Here is a 21,364-nt window from a genome sequence, read left to right as displayed (position 1 = left end):
AGCTCTTTGCTTACAGAAATTTGCCAGAGATCGATGTGTGCTCATCTGTTATTATTGAACATTGCTCCCTGCCTTGCCCAGGGCTATATTAGCTGAAGAAGAGATTCTCTCTGAGGAATACTGAAGCTTACATTTGACAATATTTTGTTTAGATCTAATGGAAAAATGGTGTTGTTTTGTTTTTTTTCCTCATTGGTGTTGTTTAAAGTTTTTGCAAGGGAGAATTAAGCAGATATTTGGGAGAAAAACTGAGATGTTGGGATGAAATAAACCCCCATTTCCAATACGACAGAAGGAGAAGGACAGGGGTACTTGTTTCAAAAAATGTAGTAATGTTTGAGCAGAAGGTCTTGCAGCTTAATTCTCCAAAGTTTTTGTCTTAACAGTGTATTTTCAGTTACCAGCCAAGAAACACATTATAGTTACTGCTGGTCCTTAGAGCTGTGTTAACTATGTTAATGTAGTTTAAGGCTGTTCTGATTGTTTTCCAACTTCTGCTTTAGAAACACTTGTTTGCTCTTTGATGGTTTTGCTTTTAAAAATACAGATCACTTATTTTCACTTGGAAAGCAAAAGTGAAGTCCAGCTCTGTGCATCTCTGCCTACACTCATCTGTGAGTGAATGAGCAGGTGCCTCTTTGCTAGTACACACGAGAGGTAACTTGGGGTATGTTTTTCAGCTCCTGGGTTTCGACTAGTTAATTATTTATAAGTAATTTCCCTTTTTCTAGGCGTGGTTCTCTGTCAGTTAAGTTAAATGTAGGAGACTTTGCGTGTAGTGAAATGAAATTTCACAACCATAGTTGTGAATCTGTCTCATTCTAGTGTGGGTTTTTTGTTTGTTTGTTTTTGTGGTTTTGTTTCCCTCAGTTCATGTATTAAAAAGATTGAGGATGGAGCAGGGAAGAAGCTCCTGTTATTTATGAGCTTATAGTATGTGAGAGTGAATGCTGAAGTCTTCTAAATGACAGGCTTTACACATTGGGCTTTGCATCTTTTGTAGATGTGCATCCTTTGGTTCTGTGACTTCAGTTGCTTGTTCTGTGCTTGCTGCTAGTTAGCTAAGCCTGGCCTTAGTGTTACTGTAAGGACATAGTTGTAGACAGGTATGGACAACGCCTAGAGTTTTGCTATTGGGACAATTTCAGAATCATCTGGGGGATTGTGATGTATGACAGGATTGCATTTATATAGTTACTACTCACTTTTAGTCTTAGATGTATTTTAATTGTTTCATTTTAGAAAGAAGGAACTTTTAACTACCAAGAAAGATCGAGTGAATCATTGCCTGACAATATGTGAAAACATTGTTGCTCAGTCTTTAAGGTAAGAAGTCTGTCTTAAACTTGTTGCTTTAATATGAGTAGCATTGATGTTTGCTTTTTCCAGTGCACATTGTGATTTTCTAATATTTGTTTATTTAGAAATTCTCCAGAATTCCAGAAACTGCTGGGGATTGCTATGGAACTTTTTCTCCTCTGCAGTGAGGATGTAGAATCTGATGTCCGGATGGTTGCTGATGAATGCCTTAATAAAGTTATTAAAGTAAGAACTTTTAGGTATAGCGTTAACATATTCAACTACTTCTTGATGCAGTGTTATTTGTGAAGTCACACTTACATTCTTTTAATTGCTTTACTTATTCTTGATAATCTCTTGTAATGTAAGAATAAGCATTGAGAAATTGTCTTCTAAGGAGGGCTTTTTATGCATGGAGTTACATAAATTTTATATCAGATGAAGGTATTTGAACTTGTCTGCTGTAATTCATTGCTGTGATTTTTTTTATTCAACAATTCGTTAACTTTGTTCTCTATAAGTTAGTTAAAAATCATTTTGGGATGGGAGAAATACTCCTTTGTTTTGTAAGCATGAGGTTACGTAGTATGTAGGAAAGCTAAAAATATTACTGAAAAGCTGACTGTAAGATGTTATGACTCGTTCCAGACTAATGGCATACTGTAATTCTGGTAGTGCTTTACTGAGACTTGGCAGAGGAGCTTTTAGGCATAATTAGGATAAAAGCAGTGTTCTGGAGTCTGTTTATTACCATACTGCAATCCAGAAACAAGGACTCAGTGCAGACAGCAGATGGATATTGATAGAAGGTCGGTCAAGGTCAAATTATGGATTCAACATACAAAATGAACCTTATGTGGAACTGATGTGAGCTGCTGCTTCCAGAACAGGTTTACCTTCAGCTGTCCTTTCTTTTCTTTTTTTTTCTTCTTGTGTAATGTGCCTACGTAATTAATCTAGTTGATATAAAATGAAGCGCTTTATGAATTTGTAAATAAGAGTTTTCTTTAGCTTGAAGGGGATATGTAGAAGCAAGCAAACAAAAAAAGAAGTCTGTATTTCTGTAGAAATTTCGGTTCTTTCTATTTGTTTGGTATCTGTATGAATTAGTAATCTGGAAAAGTTTGCTGTTTGTAAAGGTGTATCCCATAGCAATAGGGGAATAGGGAATGAGGTAATACAAATGTTTTTTTACTCCTTTCATTTTGTCCTGTAGCACTTTATTCATCTATTCATTCTAATGTAAATGTTTTTCCATTGCCAGGAGTTTAGTACTGCATGAAATGCATACGCTGTTGAGTAACATAATTTACTTAAGGAGATGCTCTGAAACAGTGTTAATGAATGCAAACTTCCTTCTTTCATGAAGTTGTTCCTCTTAGACTTACTGGTCTATTTCATGTTGTTGACTGGAGAGCTTTTAGGTAACTTGAAACACTTCTTTTTTTTTCAGATCATTGTATGGTAGTTTTTCTTCTAAAGATTAATTTTAAATGATGGAATCTTCTGTCAGTCATTAAGCTTGCAGTTTGACCACAGCTATGAAATGACAATAGCTGTGTGATATTCCAGCCGTGTTGGAATGTATCAGACTGTTGTTCAAACCTGGACTCAGTTTGCATTCTGTTTCAGTCTTTATGCTCTGTGGAAGTAACTCAGTCTTCAGGCAGACCTATCTGGTATATAAATGTAGAGGGAAAAAAATCTACAGTTTTATTTCTTTTGTACAAGTAGCAGTAATGCTCGTGATTAATCAAATGGTCTCCAGTTGAATGTGTTGTCAGGACAGTTAACCCTTTTGAAGCCAAAATAATAGCTGGTGCTTCTTTTGTGTTGATTGATATCAATGATATGCAGTGAACTTCAGGAAGACTTAATTTTTAGGGGATGTAAATGAGATTTGTCCCTAGATAGAGTGTTTTAGGCACCTGCAGTTAATAGTTAGAGTGCTTCTAACAGAATAAAGATACAAGCAAGGTAGTATTTTATTACAATGAGTAGTGTAGTGTGGGAGTCATGAAGGATGTTGGGCATACAATTTTAGGATAGGGAAATAGTGAGGAGCAACATGACCTTCACTGACCATGCTTAAGCAGTTGTGGCCTCCACATTAGCACTTGCAGTGTAAGATTTTATAGTTATGAGTAATCCTCTGAAGATGTGAGTTTAATGGTTGATGGTCGAAATGGTGGATAGGAGACGAGAAATCATTGAATAATTGGACAAGGGATAAAGAATCAAATGGGGGGAACATAGCACTGGATAAGTCCATAATGCATGCATTTGCACATTGTATGAAGGTCTTGTTTCAGCTAATGGACTTATGGAAATATTAATAAATAGTGGTATGTGCTAGGAAAAAAAAATGGAAGAAAGGATAATCGTGCATACAAAATGTTCTGTAGGAAATTACATGTAGTGGAACTGTTTTCATTTTTCCCCACTTTGCCATTTGAAAGGTCTAGGGAGAATGATTTGGGTTGAAATGAACAGAAAATGATCGCTTCTCAGTGCTTACTTTCATTTCACATACTCTATTACTTACTCTGCTCTAAAGTTGTAGTCCAGTTAAAATGTGTGCTCTCTCACAACGTGGTTGATCAGATCCTGAAACACGATACAGCTGTTGCTCAGAATACTTGCTAGTAATAAACGGATGCAGAATCGGGCTAATGCATAGAGGAAGGGGTTCTCAAGGGCTATTAAAGGTTGTGGTACAAATGCAGCCTCAGTTTAGGATACACCTGAGAGTAGGCTGGTTGGAAGTGGGGGTGTATAGCAGGGAATAACTTCCACTGCTTGCAAATACTGTTCTTGTATTTTAATAGTCTGTTCATGAGTATCTATTACTGGCTGTTGCCAGAAGGCATGGTAAGTTGGCTGTACCTGTGGTCTGATGCCATATGGCCTCGTTTGGGTAGATTGAGGTCAAGTAGCTAATACCAACTAATTTAAATACCTATGATATAGTTTAATTTGTGGGGTTGTCTATATTTCTGTTTGTTCTTTGTGTAAAAGGTAAAGGAATGTCTCTTGTTAAATACAAGATAAGGGAGAGAGAATGGCTGTTCTGTATTTTTAAAGCTGTTTAACTGCAATTGCAACTTTGTTCCTTTAAAGTGCCTCTGCTCTGATACAATGTATTGACAATGTATTTTATTGCAGGCTTTGATGGATTCCAATCTACCTAGGTTACAATTAGAACTGTATAAGGAGATTAAAAAGGTGAGGTTTGCCTTCTTTCATGTCCTGCAGAATGCTATTTAGTGTTGTCGTATATGAGACTGTAGCATTAGTGTAAATAGCATATATATATATATATATATTTTTTTTAAGGTCAAGATCAAAATCTCACTTTTGAAAGATCTCTGCTTAAAATTATTCTACTCAGTTCCTCAGTATTGGCCCTATTTACTTAGATTTTTCCACCTCGAAAGCTTATCTGGCAGAAAATGTGTGAGCATTTGGTGTGAACAGCAGTCTGAGATAGCCTTAGTAACTCTACGGTCAAATGAAGAAGCATATTAATGATGTTTGCTTCACTGAGTGAGCTGGAATGCATAACTTCAAGGAAAAAGTAGGTGGAGGACACTGAAGTTCTTAATTTGCCAAAGCTTCGTGCAGGAATTATTTGACCAAGACCTGAAGCGGTCTGATACAAGTTTTAATTAGGTTGCTTCGTGAATGTGTGATATATGCTTACAGGTTATGTAAGAAACATAAGTAAACATACTGAAGCATCATTTTGCACCACAGTGCACATCTTTATGTGCACTATGCCAATCTTTATGTCAGTTGAAGATTTTTTTATTTTATTAGGGCGTGGATATTAAATATTTCCCTACGATTGATAGAACTTTAGAAGACAAAATAAATAGGAAAAAGAATTTTTTTTCTGTGGATGTAGTGGGTTTTTTCTGCTTATGCTAACAGTGTTTCCATGAAGCTTTGGTACAGTAGCCAAAGAAAATTAGAAAAAACAATTTCAAAACACCTCAGTTTAGTTTTCAGGAGGTCTTGATTTGAGAAGCATTTAGGTAAGGGTAAATAAATATGCAGTTTCTCCAAGTAGAGAGATTATGAATGTGGCACCTCTCAACTTCCATAGTTTTCCACAATATTAAGGAGCTCCAATATATCCTCAGGCTCAGAATCTAATCACGTTCTGGTGCAGGTCAGTTGCATTATTGAGGGTGATTATATAGATAAATAGATACTAAATTCAGAATCCAAGCCTGAATGAAATGATACATGGAATTTTTGAGGTTCTCAAGTGCTGAAGGTTATTTACTTGTGTATCTCCACTGCTGTCGATTTTGTGCTGTATTTGTATCTCTGCAAGTGTTCCAGTGATTTTAGATTCTCATATCATCAGTTTCTTTGTTGGTTGATGACTGTGTCTGTGGTATTTTAAGCTCATTTCAGCAGAATGGTAATCTCAGATGTTTCCTTCTCTTTTTTTTGGTTTTTATTATTCATTTTGGGTCACTTGGAAAATGCGTAATACCAACTAGAAAAATAAAGACATTCTTGGAGCTGACTTTGCTTCCTTTTGTCTAGAAGAATTTTAGGGCTTGTAGACATCTTTTATTCTTATCTAAGTAAAATTGTATAAGATTAAAACAATTATGGACGTTTTTAGTAAGGATTGGTTTTGCTTGATGAAATGTAATGGTTGTACATTCTCTAGAATGGTGCTTCCCGAAGTCTTCGTGCTGCGCTCTGGAGATTTGCTGAGCTTGCTCATCTAGTTCGGCCTCAGAAATGCAGGTAAACTCATCCTAGCTAAGAATTTTCTGAAGTTTAACAAAGTACAGACATTAGCAAAGTGTTACTGTTCTCCAATTTCAAAGATGCTTCTTCCCCCACTGCCTTCCTAATCCCTGTCACGTTCTTTCTGAACTAGCTTTATTGGATTAGGTGGTATTCTTCTAGCAGAACTTCAGTTCTGTGCTGTATGTGATTTGGTGGGAGAGGGAAGGAAACTTAAAAAAAAATGAGTTGTACTTCTTAATGTTCTTTTTGTTTTATGTAGCTAATAGATGCATTTTGTATGATTTAGTAATATTAATAATTGAGGAGTATGAATTAAAAACATTTAGGTCAGTATAATTGTTCTCACCTCAAACTTGTTTTTTTCCTTTGCCATTCTTAGACCATACTTAGTGAACCTTTTGCCCTGTTTAACAAGAATAAGTAAGAGGCCTGAAGAATCTGTACAAGAAACATTAGCTGCAGCAATACCAAAAATCATGGCAGCATTTGGCAATTTTGCAAACGACAATGAGATTAAGGTACCTTCACCATAGTAGTGCTTACTGTTATATCTCAAAGCGCAGTTAAACTACTGCTATTACCAATCAGATATTACAGTGGATGGTATAATAACTGCATGTGTACATTAAGGCAATAGTTGTCCTTTCATAATGTAATGCTTTGGGCGGTTGGAAAAGATATTTGCTGACTTCTTAACTCCTCTCCTTTCTTCTTTATCATTAAAAGTAAAGTAACATATCTTGTTTTTAGGTCTTATTGAAGGCTTTTATAGCTAATCTTAAGTCCAGTTCCCCTACTATCCGTCGAACAGCTGCGGGATCAGCAGTAAGCATCTGTCAACATTCGCGAAGAACGCAGTATTTTTATGCCTGGTTATTGAATGTACTTTTAGGTAAGATTCAGGAGGGGGGAAATTACATTTGCTTCAGGTATAGGTAATGTGAAATTCTTTTCTCATGTAACACGCTAAACATGATAGTGGTTTTCAGGCAAAGAAAGGATATTTAGACTATCAGTTACACTGCTAATGCTTTCTTTATATTGTGTTGTTGGGCCTATGCAGATAGTAATGTTATTTATATCTCTCTGTGTGTGGAATTATGAAGTCAGTAATGTTGAAAAGAAACAGCCCAAGCCAGGGAAGCAAGTAGCCCATTGGAAAATGAGGAGGTGTGGGGATTGTTGTCAAAGGTCTTGCACAAGAGTCTTTGAAGACTTTTATTGTTTAGCAGCCTGATTTTTAGTGCGAAAGGTCTGAGGTTCTGGTACAGTCATAAGGTTCTTTCATATGTAGACTGCATTTTTCAAGTATTTCTACGGTTAAAAAAAAAAATCTTTAGTTGTTGGATGGTGGTGTGATCTTTTTGTCTTAGAGAAACTATTATATGGGTACACAAAAAATCATGTATGAAGTTAACCATTGCCAGTAAGTTTTTTCTCTTCTTACCCCCAGGCTTGTTGGTTCCTGTAGAAGATGATCATCCTACACTTTTAATTCTGGGTGTTTTACTTACACTAAGGTATCTCATACCTTTATTGCAACAGCAAGTGAAGGATACCAGCCTGAAAGGCAGTTTTGGTGTAACAAGGAAAGAAACAGAGATTTCACCTTCACCAGAACAGCTTATACAGGTAAAACTTATGAAGAATAACTAACCTGAGAGTATTCAGAGTGGAGTGGGAGGAAAATGTTTAATGTAGTATGATGAAATACTAGTTTGGCATTGAACATTTCAGGCTCTTCATCTTGGTAACTGCTAGTTTGTCTACTGTTTGGAATTCCTGGTAAATAATTTTGATAACAAGAAATCTGAGAAGAATGCTTATTAGGTGCTCCTGAAGAAGCCAATGAATTTCATTAACATTAAAGTATTATTTGATGTGATTCTTCCTTCTCTAACAATAATAAGAGCATGTCTTAATGAGACTTCTACTGAGAAGGCGGTTAAATGACTGGAATTAAATAATCTTTTCTCTGGGAGAAGGGTGATGAGGATTAGATACACCCTGTCATTTTTAATGCATTCTAATGCATTTTTAATGAGACTTTATGTGGTATGTGAGAGCAAATACAGTATGTTGTGTCTTCACAGAAACTTACTCCAGTACTTTGTTGTTTTTCAGGTTTATGAGTTGACTCTGCATTACACTCAGCATCAGGACCATAATGTTGTGACTGGGGCTTTGGAATTACTACAACAGCTCTTTAGAACACCGCCACCTGAACTTCTCCATGCCTTGACTTCTTTAGGTGGCATTGCACAGGTCAGTGTATCCAAAGATGAATCTGCCATCAGGAGCCGCAGTGGGAGCATAGTGGAGCTCATAGGTAAGATGTATTTTCAGTAATTTGAGTTAAATTGAGATGACAGGCTCTTTCCTTGATGTAATCTGAAAGTATGAGGTATAAAATAGAAAGTGTAGCATTTTTCCAGGTGCAGGGTAAGATTCCCTACTGTCCCCCCCTTTAAGTGGGTATGCATCTGTTGAGTAATGAGAAACTCCGAAGTAAATTTTTTTTGTTGGTGTTTTCTTATTTACACAGAGCAAGTTAATGGTGGTGACTGATTTTTTTTCACAACATTTATGTTCTTTTCACTAAGCACCTGGCAATTGTGATTCACAGAAAGCTGATCTAACCAGAATTTATGTATCAACTCTATATACTAACTAAGAGTTTTGTGCTGAATAAGAAAACCAGCATGGAACTAAAGCATGACCTTAATTTATCCATAACTTTAAAAATCTGTTATTAATCTTCTAGTCTGTGAAGTGCACGTTCTTAAAATTGTCTTTTAACTGCTACTTAACTGTTTCAAAAGAATCAGCCTCTGACTGGATTTCTGTAAGGACTTCTTTGAACTATCAGATCATTCTGGTATTGCTGCTCTTAGAAGGTAATTCATAAGCCAGGAGCAATCATAGCAGTGAAATTAAGAACACATTTTTTTTTTTTTTTTAAAGCAAACTTTGCTCAAGTTGCATAGAAAATTAAAAAGTCATTTGACAGTGCATGATGCAGGAAAAAAAAACAACCAAACTTCATAAGCAGCAAGTTTGCTATTTTTTCCTGGCTTTGTATTTTCTTTTAACTTCCCATCTGTGGCTGTTAGAATTCCTTCATGATTGCAGCAACTCTCTCTTTGCCCTGATATGTTACTTTCTGTGATTTGCAGCTGGAGGGGGGTCTTCATGCAGCCCTGTTCTTGCGAGAAAGCATAAAGGTGATTATTTCCAAAATCAAATTTTTAATTGCATTCCTCTCTGATTTTTATTTCCTCTCCCATTTCACTGTCTTGCTGAGCTTTGGTCTTCATTCACGAATGCCTTCCTGCTATCAGCTGACTTTGATCACTGTAAATCTTAAAAGAATTCTGATGTGATTTCTGATGGTTACAACCACGACATTCTAAAATTATTCGAAGCTCATTCTTATTTTTGCTGTAGTGCATTAGCAAAATTATGATGATAAATACTGACGAAATTTTAATTTTTTAAGAGCATATTTACAAGTATTCAACTGGGCTTTCTTCCTTTTGTCAGTAATGCTTAACTTTTAATGTAACTGACAAAACAGTTAACCTTCCTGTCTTTGATAGGCATATTTTCTTGTTTCACTAATGCATGTGTATGTTTGCATGCTTTGAAATGATGCTTTTTAATTAATTTTTCTGACCTGTCATCGATAATTAGGAATACTCATTCTGTGTTTTATTGTGTATGTTTTCATTTCTTTAGCAAGCAACATATTTAGCAAGATTTAAAAAAAATAAATCTTACCCTGAAATATTATTTTCTTAGTTTGTGCATAAAAGTACTTCACGTCTGGTTATTATATACTTTGATTAGTAAGTCATACCCGTAATGGAATCACTCCAGATACAACTCGCAATAGATTTGTCATCTGACCAAGGTATTGCTGCTACTGCAGTGAAACTGTGTGAGAGTCAGCACAAGCACAGTAGGCAGACAGGTGTTGAATACTGTGAAAAGGTAAACTTCAGGGAAAGGTAGTTTAAAACTAAATAGGATTTAACAGACACATAGGACTGCACTAGCACCTAGCTTACCTTTTTTTCTTAAAATATGTCCTTCCATCTTTGCATGCAAGGAATCTCTCTACGCTTTATTGCTCTAACAGTATACCTAAATATGAAATGAGGGTATATGGGAAATGAGGGTATGAGAGTAGAGCTGAATGAAGTAAAATATTTATCACTGCATCAATGAGCACTTGTTTGGAAACAGAGTGAATGAAAAGTTGTTCTGAATATAAGTATTGCTGCAGCCTCCCAAGGTGAGACAGAATACAGCAAGTCAGAATAACAATGCTTATAACTTCTAAAAAGTGGTACAATTGTGACTTTGATACTTTCACCTGGTGGTCTTCAGGAGATTTAATAGTAATAGTGTGAATTCAATTAACTTGTTAAAACAGTAACCTTTCACTCTGCTGGAAAACACATATGAGCCATTATCTTATACTCTTTTAATATCAAGATGCAAATATTGTTTTGTCGTGTAAAAAGTGGTATACATGAATTTAAAGAAACGTGTTCAGGATTTTGCATTTTGTACAGGTTTAATCTCAAATTCTGAACTGTTCATTTCCTACCGCTCTTCATTGTAGGAGGAAGGGAAGAAGTGAGCTTATCCTCTTTCTTGAATTAGTTTTGCATTTTAATGATATACAGCAGTAGAATTCAACTGCTAGCCATGGGTGAAACATCTCTAGCTATAATATTCTTTCATACATTTGAAGTGAAGCTGATCTACAGAAATCTGTGACCCTCATATCGGAGCTCATCTATGCCATATATTTTTGGTTATACCGCTTCAGAACATCTTTATTTTTTAGCAGCTGGCCTTTGCTGGTTTGCTTGTTTGAACTTTAGAAAATTATTTGCAAAGAAGGCTGAAAACTCATTTTTAAATGAAAGAATATGTTCTGTAACTTAACTGGTTTTTTTTTATTTATTTATTTCAGAGGAACACTGTCCTATGGCTTGTTCTATAAAGTGATGTAAACATACAAAATGTTATATGCCCAATCGGTGCTTTTCAATGTCCTCCTTCTTTCACTCACTTTTAAACGTGATCAGCTGTGGAAAACAGAAGAAAACTCTGGTTTGTTTTAGTGAAATGGATATGAATGCAGGAAAGAATAGAGGATAATGTTCTATCTTTCATGCTTTGGGTTGGGAATTCTTAGCACAATTTATCAATTCTTGTGGGAATGAGTAGTTCTCAATTACTGTGTTGTTTTGCACAGAACATACACAGTAATTTCATGCTACTTTTCTGCCTTACGTGCAGGTTTGAATAGCATAAAACATACTTTTGTGGAGGAGGATAGAGTTGTACAGTTGAGATAGAGAAAAGAATACAAAAGTCTGTTAATGCTTTTTTCCACTGATTACTTATATGAAATATAAAACAATTCACCTACAGTTGTCAGAACATTGATATCTTGCATGGTAAACCTTGGACTGCTGGTAAAGTTTATTCTAAAGTGCAAAACAGGCTTATGTCTAACCAATTGTCATGAATAACTCTGAGTAAATGGCTTGCAAGATGCAGAAGGATGGCCTCAATTGTCCCCTCTTTTCAGTAGAGTTGTATCTCTGTCTTACTCCCAGGCAGTGAGCATCTGCAGGTATCTTTCTCTCTCCACTGCTTCTATTTTAAATAGACATTAAACTGTGAGTAAAAGAACTCTAAGATGATTGTATTAGGCTATGAGGGGTTCTCATTCTTCCTATGGCAAAAGCCTCTCTAGAGAATTTTGCCTTAGTGGCTCTTGGATCTTAATGGATTTTGTCTTGTGCTTCTTCCCCTGAGCATTTTCCCTTCTTTTGTCATTGGAATTTCAGTTTTCGAGCCGAGAGTAGCCTTTGACTAATAATTTTAATAGCCTTAAAGAAAGAGGCTATTTTATTATTTGTGGTGTTTATTGTCCCTCTGAGTTGAGGGCAGACTTCTGGATACCTTAGTAATGTGACATACTTGAAAAAATTAGTGGGATTTTAAGCACAGTCCACAAGAATACACTGGAATAAATAAAGATATTAGTGGTTTCCTGAGTGGTTAGACCATTCAGTAGAATTATTTAGTTGTATTTCCTTATTGCTTTTTCTTTCCTGACTAGATACTGAGGGACTGGATCTTTGCTTTCTTCATTCCTTTCTCTTTTCTGTTTGTTGCCTGTCATAGCTTTGAAAAAAAATATTTGTGATAAACTTTTAAATATCTTCAACTGTTAATCATTTCATAACCATTTCAAGTTGACTGTAACTCTGGAAAACTGTAGACCTCTTTCTTCTTTCATTTCTCAGGTAAAATACTTCTTGGTGAAGAAGAAGGTTTGGAAGATGATCCTGAGACCCGATCAGATGTCAGCGCTGCATCATTTGCAGGTAGTTAACATTCCTTCTAGTGTTGACATCAATTCATGTTGCTTTGTTATAAAACATTTTTTTATTGTAGGTACATAAAATACAGAAGTCTGTTATGATAACTACTAAGTGGATTGGCACTCAGGATATATGTAATATGTGATAACCTTAAATGCTCTTTAGTATGATATATGTACTTACATAATGAAGTTGACTGCCTATATTTTTTTAAAGCATCTTTTTGCTACTGGTATAGATGTAGTGGAATAAAGGTGAGAAAGGAGATGCCTTAAAACTGATTACCTCTCTACTGTAGTTATGAATTTTCCTTAGCCTGGTTTATTATAGGACATAATATTTAACAGCACCCCTATAAAGATTAAAACGATTGACTCAGAAATATCTGTTTTGCAGCTTCTGTGAAAGGCGAGATAACCAGTGAACTAGCTTCTTCATCGGGTGTATCAACAGCTGGGTCAGTAGGGAGTTCAGCTGCTGATCCTACCGGACACGATATCATTACTGAACAGCCACGTTCTCAACATACGTTGCAGTCAGACTCTGTAGATCTGTCAAGCTGTGATTTGACAAGTACAGCTACTGAAGGGGAAGACGATGATGTGCTTAGTCGAAGCTCTAGCCAGATCAGTGCTGTCCAATCAGATCCCACTATGGACTTGAATGATGGTACACAGGCTTCCTCACCAATTAGTGATAGCTCTCAGACTACTACTGAAGGTCCAGACTCTGCTGTAACCCCTTCGGACAGTTCTGAAATTGTAAGTGTGCAGCGGGCAGAGGGGGGATCCCCTTCTACTGAGGGTCCTGACATATCTCAGAGCTCTTCCCTGGAGGGCCCAGACTTGGATTCCTCTACTTACTCGTCTTCTACTTTTCCATCCTCAACTAATAACAATGGAAAGGTCAGCAGCTCAGACCCCTATTGGAGAGCTTGACCTCCTTTTAACACTTTCAATTCAGCAATAATTAAAAATCAAAAAGCTATCAGTAATCTGTTAAGTGTGTAGGTCATATGAAGGCAAGCATCAACAGTTTTCCACTCATTGGAAGAATGTGAATATTAAAGGCTTGATATAATCATGTTCTCTTAACATAACCTTCAGTTTATGTAGATACATTAATAATTGTTTGATGCAGAAGGACTATCGGAAGTGTTAAAGGGTGAACAGAATTTGGAATGCTAGAGGAATATTTTTGGAACCTAATGCTTCACATTGTCTTCTGCTTCTGCTTTTTCACTTGACAACACAACACATTTCTTTTCTTTTTATTCTGTCTTACAAATTTTTCCTATACTAGATGTATATTGCATGATTTACTAATGCAGCAGTTAAGTATCTAATAAACAGCTGAAGTATGCAAACAATATAGCTATGGTATTAAATTAATCTCTCTGTTAGGCAAGTGTATTATGAGGCTGTAAATAAAATAGCAAAAATATAACTATTTGGAGCTAGAGAAGAAAGTGCAGTAGGGGGATAACATGAAATTTCTTCAGGGTTGTGGTTTTTTCTTTTTTTTTTTTTCCCCTCAAGTTTCCAAACTTTTGACTTAGTTTTACTGGTAGCATCTTTGGAAGAGTAATAGTGTCATACCTACAAAAAAACAGTAAGTTTATAGTTTTGACAAGCAAGTACTCCTGCAAATGTGAGGATACAAGATCCAAAAGAGTGATGATAATTACACTCTCTGAATAAATTTAGGCAGTACAGAGGTCAAAGTGAGCAGGTATCTATTGGCAAGTTAGATTTGCATACTATTTATTAACTGTAATGACAAATACATATATACATATATTTTTTTACGCAACTGACAGACTTAAGTGGCATCCCCTTTACCTTCATGTAGGCCTTTTAATGATTTCTGGGTGCTTGTAAGATCAGGAAGTAACTGAAGAAGTATATATTTTTTTTCTGATCATGAGTTTTTTTTACTGTCTTTTGTTATGTTTTTAAATTTTTTCTCTCTTATGATTACTTTCCCCAAATACCTACTGTCTATAAACTGCGTTGGTATAAAGGATTAAAATCCTTTTCAAATGTGTCAGTTTCAGCACTCTGATTTAGAATGAGGGAATAAAAATAGTCACTTGTCTATTTTTTGTTTAGTTTTCTCTACACATTGTATCCTCAGTTTGATTTTTGTGTATGCAAGACAAGTGATGTTGGGGAGAATTTGACAGCAAGGTACAAGTTCAAATTGTGACAGTGAAGCTGTTAGTTGTGGTTTGTAACTAGTAAATTAGAGGGACAACTGTGTTTAGAATAAGGAGGCAGAGAGGGTAGTGGAAAAAGTAACTCGCTTACACGTTCATCCTTCTCAGTACTAACATCCAAGTTCTTGACTTGACTGGAAGACTATCAGCTGTAATGATCCTATTGTAGCTTAAATGTTGGAGGAGGAAGGGGAGCTGCTTTGGGGCCTGCACGCAACTGTATGCTAATGTATCAGGCTCACATTTGCTTTCAGATTATTTCTAGATTACTAACACTGCATGTTTAAACCTTATTACTGTGTGTTAAGCTAAGTTGTTTTAAGTACTATTTTTATACTCTGTAGGTTTTGGAGGGTGCTGAAGGACAGTATTCTGGAATGCAAATTGGACAGCTGCAGGATGAGGAAGATGAAGCTGCAAATATTCTCCAGGATGATTCATCAGAGTCTTTCAGGAGTTCTATTGGTATGCTGATAAATAAAGGGGAAAAAAAAAAAGATAGAAACACCTTTAAGGTAGATATTACAAGTGAATCTGCTGATTTTGGAGGTTGAAGGCTCACTGAAATGAATGTGAAAAATGAACAACTAGATCAAAATGAACTTTAAATGCTTCTAATGACTAACGTGTTTTGATCATTGCTAATTTATTTTTCATGTTTTATAATTAAGTTCAATCCAAGTGCTTTTAATTTGCATGTAAAATGGTATTTAATGAATTGCCCTTTTTCTAAAGCTCTTCAGCAGCCTCACCTGTTGAAAACCATGAGCCATAGTAGGCAGCCTTCTGATAGCAGCGTTGACAGATTTCCATCAAAAGAAGATGCAGTGGAACCTATTGATCATGAAAATAAGGTGAGAAAGTGGTCTTGCTTAAAATATAAGGCAACTAAGCTCTAAAAAACAAGTTTGTGATTATGTAGATCAGTGATGAGCAAGGGTAGCTTGTATATATAGGGTACTTCATTATAAGTCAAAGTAAAAAACATTAAATAATAGATCTGAGTTGTAATATTTAATGTAAGATGAACACACAAGTGTTAATCTTGAATGCAATCATGACAAAACCATAACGGAACTCATACTTAAGGTTCTGAGAATAGAAACCTCTTTTGTCTGTACATTAACAGTGTTAATTACCTGAAATATTTTTCTTTTTATTTCTGTCTGTGTCTCAGAAGTTACTTGCGCCTTACTGTAGCCTCTCTTTCAGCAGAGATGCTCGTGCAGTTCTAACTGGTGGTTATTTCCTCTTCTGTTTTTTGACTTCTGTGTTGTGTCTTGTTCTGAGCTGGGACAAAAGGAGCTCGGTTTGTGGCAGGCAGAGCTTAGATTAACTTGGGCTACTGTGTAAGCATAAAACTGCAGAAAGTTGTTGGTGTTCTTTGGAAACAACTTAAGGATGAATTGCTTCTCATACAGAGTTTCCAAAGATCATTGTGTGGTGTCAAAAAGTAGTTTATAAAACTCCTCCAGGAATAAACAAGTCTTGAGTAATTTCTATAATTAGAATTAAAGTATATTAAACTCTGATTCTTGAGACAAGCTTCTTTGAAAGCATTGTTTAAACAGCTTTTTTTGGAATATGTATTATAAGTATTTCATATTATAACCTCTGAAATTTTGTGAGTGTGCAGTACTTATAAGTCATGTTGTGCTTAATGTTTTATTTAAATCAAAAATTAATTTTTATCTCCATAAATCTTGTGATTTGCCTTTATTAGCCCTCCAGGGTAAAAGGAGACATAGGTCACTACACCGATGGAAATTCTGCACCTTTAGTACACTGTGTAAGACTTCTGTCAGCCTCTTTTCTACTTACTGGGGAGAAAGGAGGTAAGTTTCTCTTTGGACTCATAATGGTCCTGATTTAGATGTTCATGCTGGACTGCAGAGAAACCTAGAAACACTTAAACTTATGCAATTTTTATAGTGAGTTCCATTTTGAATCATTTGATGTACAAAGTGTTGCTGTAATTGGCTTGTCTAATACTTATATCTACCATTTGTAAACTCTTGAGAGATAAACCTAAGGGGCTATTGCATCTTTGCACCTTTTTGTGGGGCCGTCAGTTTATAGGTTGTGTGGACCTGGCAAAACAACCTAATAATCAATATGTGTTTTCAATTGGTCGTTAGGTGCTCAGTTTTTTGTCTCAAAAACTATCAATACCTAAAAGCTAAGGAAATAATTTTCTCAGTCACAGTCAATTCTACAGAAATTCATAAAAACAATAGAAGACCATAGTTCTAATATTTTTACAATAGTTTGTTTATACTGCCTAATTTATTTTACAGAAATCAAGATAGTATCTTTTTTTTTTTAGCTTTTCATGTTAGCTGTGTTTCCATTCAGTGATGTTGTTTGTTTTTTTTTAATATACTCTAAGTTAGTAATATGATTGTCCCTACTTACGCTTGGGAAATGAACCTCTAGGAATTAAATGATTTTGGTATAAGAAAGCAGAGAATTGAGCTAAGGTTTTCAAAGACCTAGCTGGAACTCCAGTTTCAACTTTTTTCTCACTTCTAACATCATGATGCCTTTGTGTAAGCAAGTGTGGCCTTTTTTTAGTATATATGACAGTGAAAGGTAAAACCTTTTTGATAGCAAGCAATTGTTAGAAGAGGCTTGTGTGGGTCAAAAGAGGAATCATTTACCTTTCATGAAAATGTTGATGTCCATACAGGCTTTTTCTGGAAAGCCTGTATGATACATACACTGGTTTTATTTTTTTTCTCTGGGAAGTTTGTCACAGGTACATGTGTATATGTCATTATGACTGAAGTGAGCATTGCAGGTCTGTTTGTTCTTATTCTAACCTATTACTTGATAATTGCTCTGCTAATGTACTATTCCTGGAAAGACAGCATGGCAACTACATTCTCAACATTGAAGGAAGTGAGCCTGGAAGTGGGGGATTATTGTCATTATTTATTATACTGTCTTCTTCCCCACACCAAAAAAAAAAAAAAAAAAAGTAAAAAAAATAAAAAATTGCTTGCTACCACTGATAAGCTGGAAGTACTTGCTCTGACCTCAAAATCTTTTTCTGTTTTATTCAGACTATTAAGCTATTTATATTATAAAGAGTTATTAATTAATTAAAAAAATATTTTAGGAAGCTTTTCAGTATTTTATTTTTGTTTTACTAGCTTTAGTTCCAGATAGAGATGTGAGAGTCAGTGTAAAAGCCCTGGCAGTAAGTTGTGTTGGAGCAGCTGTTGCCCTTCATCCTGAGTCTTTCTTCAGCAAATTGTATAAAATGCCCCTTGAAGCAATGGGAGAAGACTATGGTATGTTGTAGTTCAGATCTTTTTTAATAATATGTTTGGGTTTTCAAATAAGTGAAGCAGCCTCTATACTGAAAACTATTTAAATCCGAATGTTGCATCAGTTTGTATTAATTCACCATGCTAGTGGTGTCTGTTGCAGAGCCACTGGAAATAATGTTATTGAAAATAACACACATTTACCATGTCAGTGCCCAATGTGAGATTATTATTTGATCTTTTCATGGGAGTGGAAGAACTGCTTCAGACTAGTAAAAGTTATTTTAATACAACTACTACATAAAAGTAGTTTATTTCTCACGTGGCTGCTTCTAATTTATTTCATTTTAATTTATAGATGATTTCTATGTCATTAGATTCGTTTTTATGAATAATAAAATATTATCTTAAAAATGATACAGTCACTGATATATGATATAGACAATGATATAGTCAGCACAGATGTGGAGAATTCAACTATTTTTGTTCTGATAGCGGTAAAACTGGGGCATTGACTGGAACGTTTTCTTAGATTCTCCAGAGCATTTTGGTTTTGATTGCAATACAACATCAGATTTAGATTAAATATTAGGAGGAATTTTTTACTCAGAGGGTGGTGAAGCACTGGCACAGGCTGCATGGAGAAGTTGTGGATGCCCTGTCCTTGGAGGTGTTCAAGACCAGGTTGGACAGATGGACCTTGGGTGGCCTGATCTAGAGGGTGGCAACCCTGTCCATGGTAGGAAATTGGAACTGGATGGGCCTTAAGGTCCCACCCAAGTCATTCTATGATTCTCTGATATGATCGATCAGTGGTTTTAGATATAGTAGTTGGTATGAGTGGTGTGATTAATATGTTGAAGAGATCTGTGTAAGTTAGACCAAAGAAAGGCTTACTGATATATGATATACTGAAATATGCTAGGGTCGATGCATATGGTCAGTACCTCCACTGAAACATTTCTAGGGATTAGTTGAATCTAAGACAAGTATCTTTAAAATAAAGTAGTTGTAACTTGTTTTCCTAGAGGAGCAGTATGTATCAGATATTCTGAACTACATTGACCATGGAGATCCCCAGATTAGAGGAGCTACTGCTATTCTATGTGGAACAATCATCAATTCTATTCTACTTAAATCACGTTTTGATGTGGAGAAATGGCTAGTAAATGTCAGAAGCTCAACAGGTAACAATTTTTTTTTAAAGTGTATCTCTTCTTTTCTGTAGCCAAAACATCCTTCTGTTTCATTATTCTGAATTCTTTTTTGTTAGGAAATCTCTTTTCCTTGGTAGACTGCATACCTCTATTGCAGAAAACACTGAAAGATGAGTCCTCTGTTACATGCAAACTGGCTTGTACAGCTGTGAGGGTAAGCAGAAGTAATTATCTATTTGCACTACAATGCAGGTCATAGGGACATTATTCATTGTCTAGGATCCACTATTCTCAGGTGTATGAACATGGAGCTGAGAAGCCTTCTTCGTCAGTAAGTTGATTCTAATAAACATGGTTTTCAGGCATAGAAATGAAGGAACAAACAACCAGAAAATAATAATGTTGGTAGCTCATGTAGCAGTATAATATAAAGACAGTATCTTATGTAATGAAAAATGTACAGGTGTGAGCTGTAATATTAATCAACAGTAGTGTGAGCGTGTTAAGTATAAAGATTATCTAGGCTTGGCAGGGAAGTATGAATGTCTGTCATCTGGATTATTCTCTGTTTGGAAATCAAAGAAGAAATGAGAGCAATGACAAGTAAAATAATGATTGTTTTCTGATATAATTAAAAAATAAAAATGAAACTGAGACAGATCTTAGAAAAATAAGTGCTGTAGAATGGGTGAAAGATCCTTCAGGCAGTTGTTAAAATAGAAATGATAGCTGAATTTATGAGTTCAAGTTACAGCATGAGAATTTTATTTCTGTAATAAAATCTGTGAAAATTGTCCTGTTAAAAAGCAGAGTGATATTTCCTTGAGGAATTTTCCAAAAATACTCCAAAAAAGTAGGAGAGTGAGGACAAAATAGAGACCAAGGGAAATTAATACACCAGTGAAAGGCACAGTGTGACTGTATTACAGCTTAGGGGTCATTGAGACAAAGTGTGTACGACGTAGATATTTGGTGAAGGAAATGGTGATTTCATGAGATAAGAGGGATCTGTGTTGCACATCTGAGGGATTTTCCAGCTACTGGAATAATGCTATCCCTTTAACCAACTGTTTTGTGATCTCATTATTTATGTGTAGTGGTTTGATTTGTGATTTAGTTTGATTTTAGAAGACTTCGGTAGATATTGCTCAGTTCAGACAACTTATGCTGTTATGATTTTGTACTCTCAGTACGTAGTGTAGTCTGACTACATACCTTTCAGCAGGAATACTGAGAAGCATTTTGAGTTGCTAATCCTCAAGTGAGAAAGTATGCTTTTGTGTAGTAAAATGAGAGTCAGACTTGTTAAAGTTCTATAACTTTTGGAAAAAGTCACACATTGTTCGTATTTTTGAGCAGTCATTAAAATGAAGAAGTAGGACTTCTTCAAAATCTAGAAATCAGAACCTATCTGAGGAAACTACCTGAGGTTGTTTTGTACAGATAGTAATGTAGTGCATGTGTTATTAAGCTCCCTTGTTATTTGGATGGTTGTCCTCTGAGGCTTGGATTCCTTTCTGGAGTTTAAATTCAGCAGCAGTTTTTAGAAGTTTTCATGGGGTTAGCCTTCCAAAGTAGCTACCACTGGTGCTTTTTCTGCTAGCTCTTAAGTAATAACTTTTTAACATTTTTTAAATAAAACAGATGTTGGTAGTCAAGCAGACTTGAATTTAGGAAAACTTTTCTGTAGTATAACTGAAAGTTGTTTTTTCTTTTTAGCATTGCATCATGAGCTTGTGTAGTAGCAGTTATAGTGAACTAGGTTTACAATTAATTGTTGACCTCCTTACGCTGAAGAATAGCTCATACTGGCTAGTGAGGACAGAACTTCTGGAAACACTTGCGGAGGTGGATTTTAGGTAAGTGTTTTTTTGTAAGTGTTCATTTTCCATGAGCATTGTAACAACAGAGATACTGTACATAGGATGCTGGAACTGTAATGGAGAGCTTTTCCTTCTGGAAAAAGTTATGAGGTCCAAAAAACTAGTTCAGACTGATCATTTGTGTAACAAATATCTGAATTCCTTTGTCAAATTATTGGGACTAATAATAGGAGATAAATCTCCTGTATAGGAGATTTTAGTTTAATCTGTTTATCTAAAGTTGTCTTTAAACAGTGATGTTTGGAATGTGTTACCATCTTTTCAGAACTGTCTGATACCAATCACAAAGGGTAAATAAAGGTTTTTAATGAGGAAATGTAATTCTTCTGTTACACTAGCCAGACAG

The 21,364-nt window shown here is 35.5% G+C and overlaps 1 protein-coding gene across 1 annotated transcript in view; it reads left to right on the top strand.

Moving 5' to 3' along the window:
* HTT (huntingtin) overlaps positions 1-21,364 on the top strand; it is a 78,073-nt gene that overhangs the window by 4,179 nt on the left and 52,530 nt on the right. The window contains 18 exon segments of the mRNA XM_420822.8: positions 1,243-1,326; positions 1,425-1,545; positions 4,465-4,524; positions 5,990-6,069; positions 6,455-6,593; positions 6,826-6,967; positions 7,529-7,707; positions 8,200-8,404; positions 9,252-9,299; positions 12,411-12,491; positions 12,885-13,249; positions 15,051-15,171; positions 15,442-15,560; positions 16,430-16,541; positions 17,862-18,002; positions 19,007-19,165; positions 19,252-19,349; positions 20,855-20,994. Coding sequence (XP_420822.3) covers positions 1,243-1,326; positions 1,425-1,545; positions 4,465-4,524; positions 5,990-6,069; positions 6,455-6,593; positions 6,826-6,967; positions 7,529-7,707; positions 8,200-8,404; positions 9,252-9,299; positions 12,411-12,491; positions 12,885-13,249; positions 15,051-15,171; positions 15,442-15,560; positions 16,430-16,541; positions 17,862-18,002; positions 19,007-19,165; positions 19,252-19,349; positions 20,855-20,994 — 2,394 coding nt within the window.

The sequence above is a fragment of the Gallus gallus genome, chromosome 4 (assembly GCF_016699485.2).
Source record: "Gallus gallus isolate bGalGal1 chromosome 4, bGalGal1.mat.broiler.GRCg7b, whole genome shotgun sequence".
NCBI lineage: Eukaryota > Metazoa > Chordata > Aves > Galliformes > Phasianidae > Gallus > Gallus gallus.
This window is presented reverse-complemented; position numbering and strand designations above follow the sequence as displayed.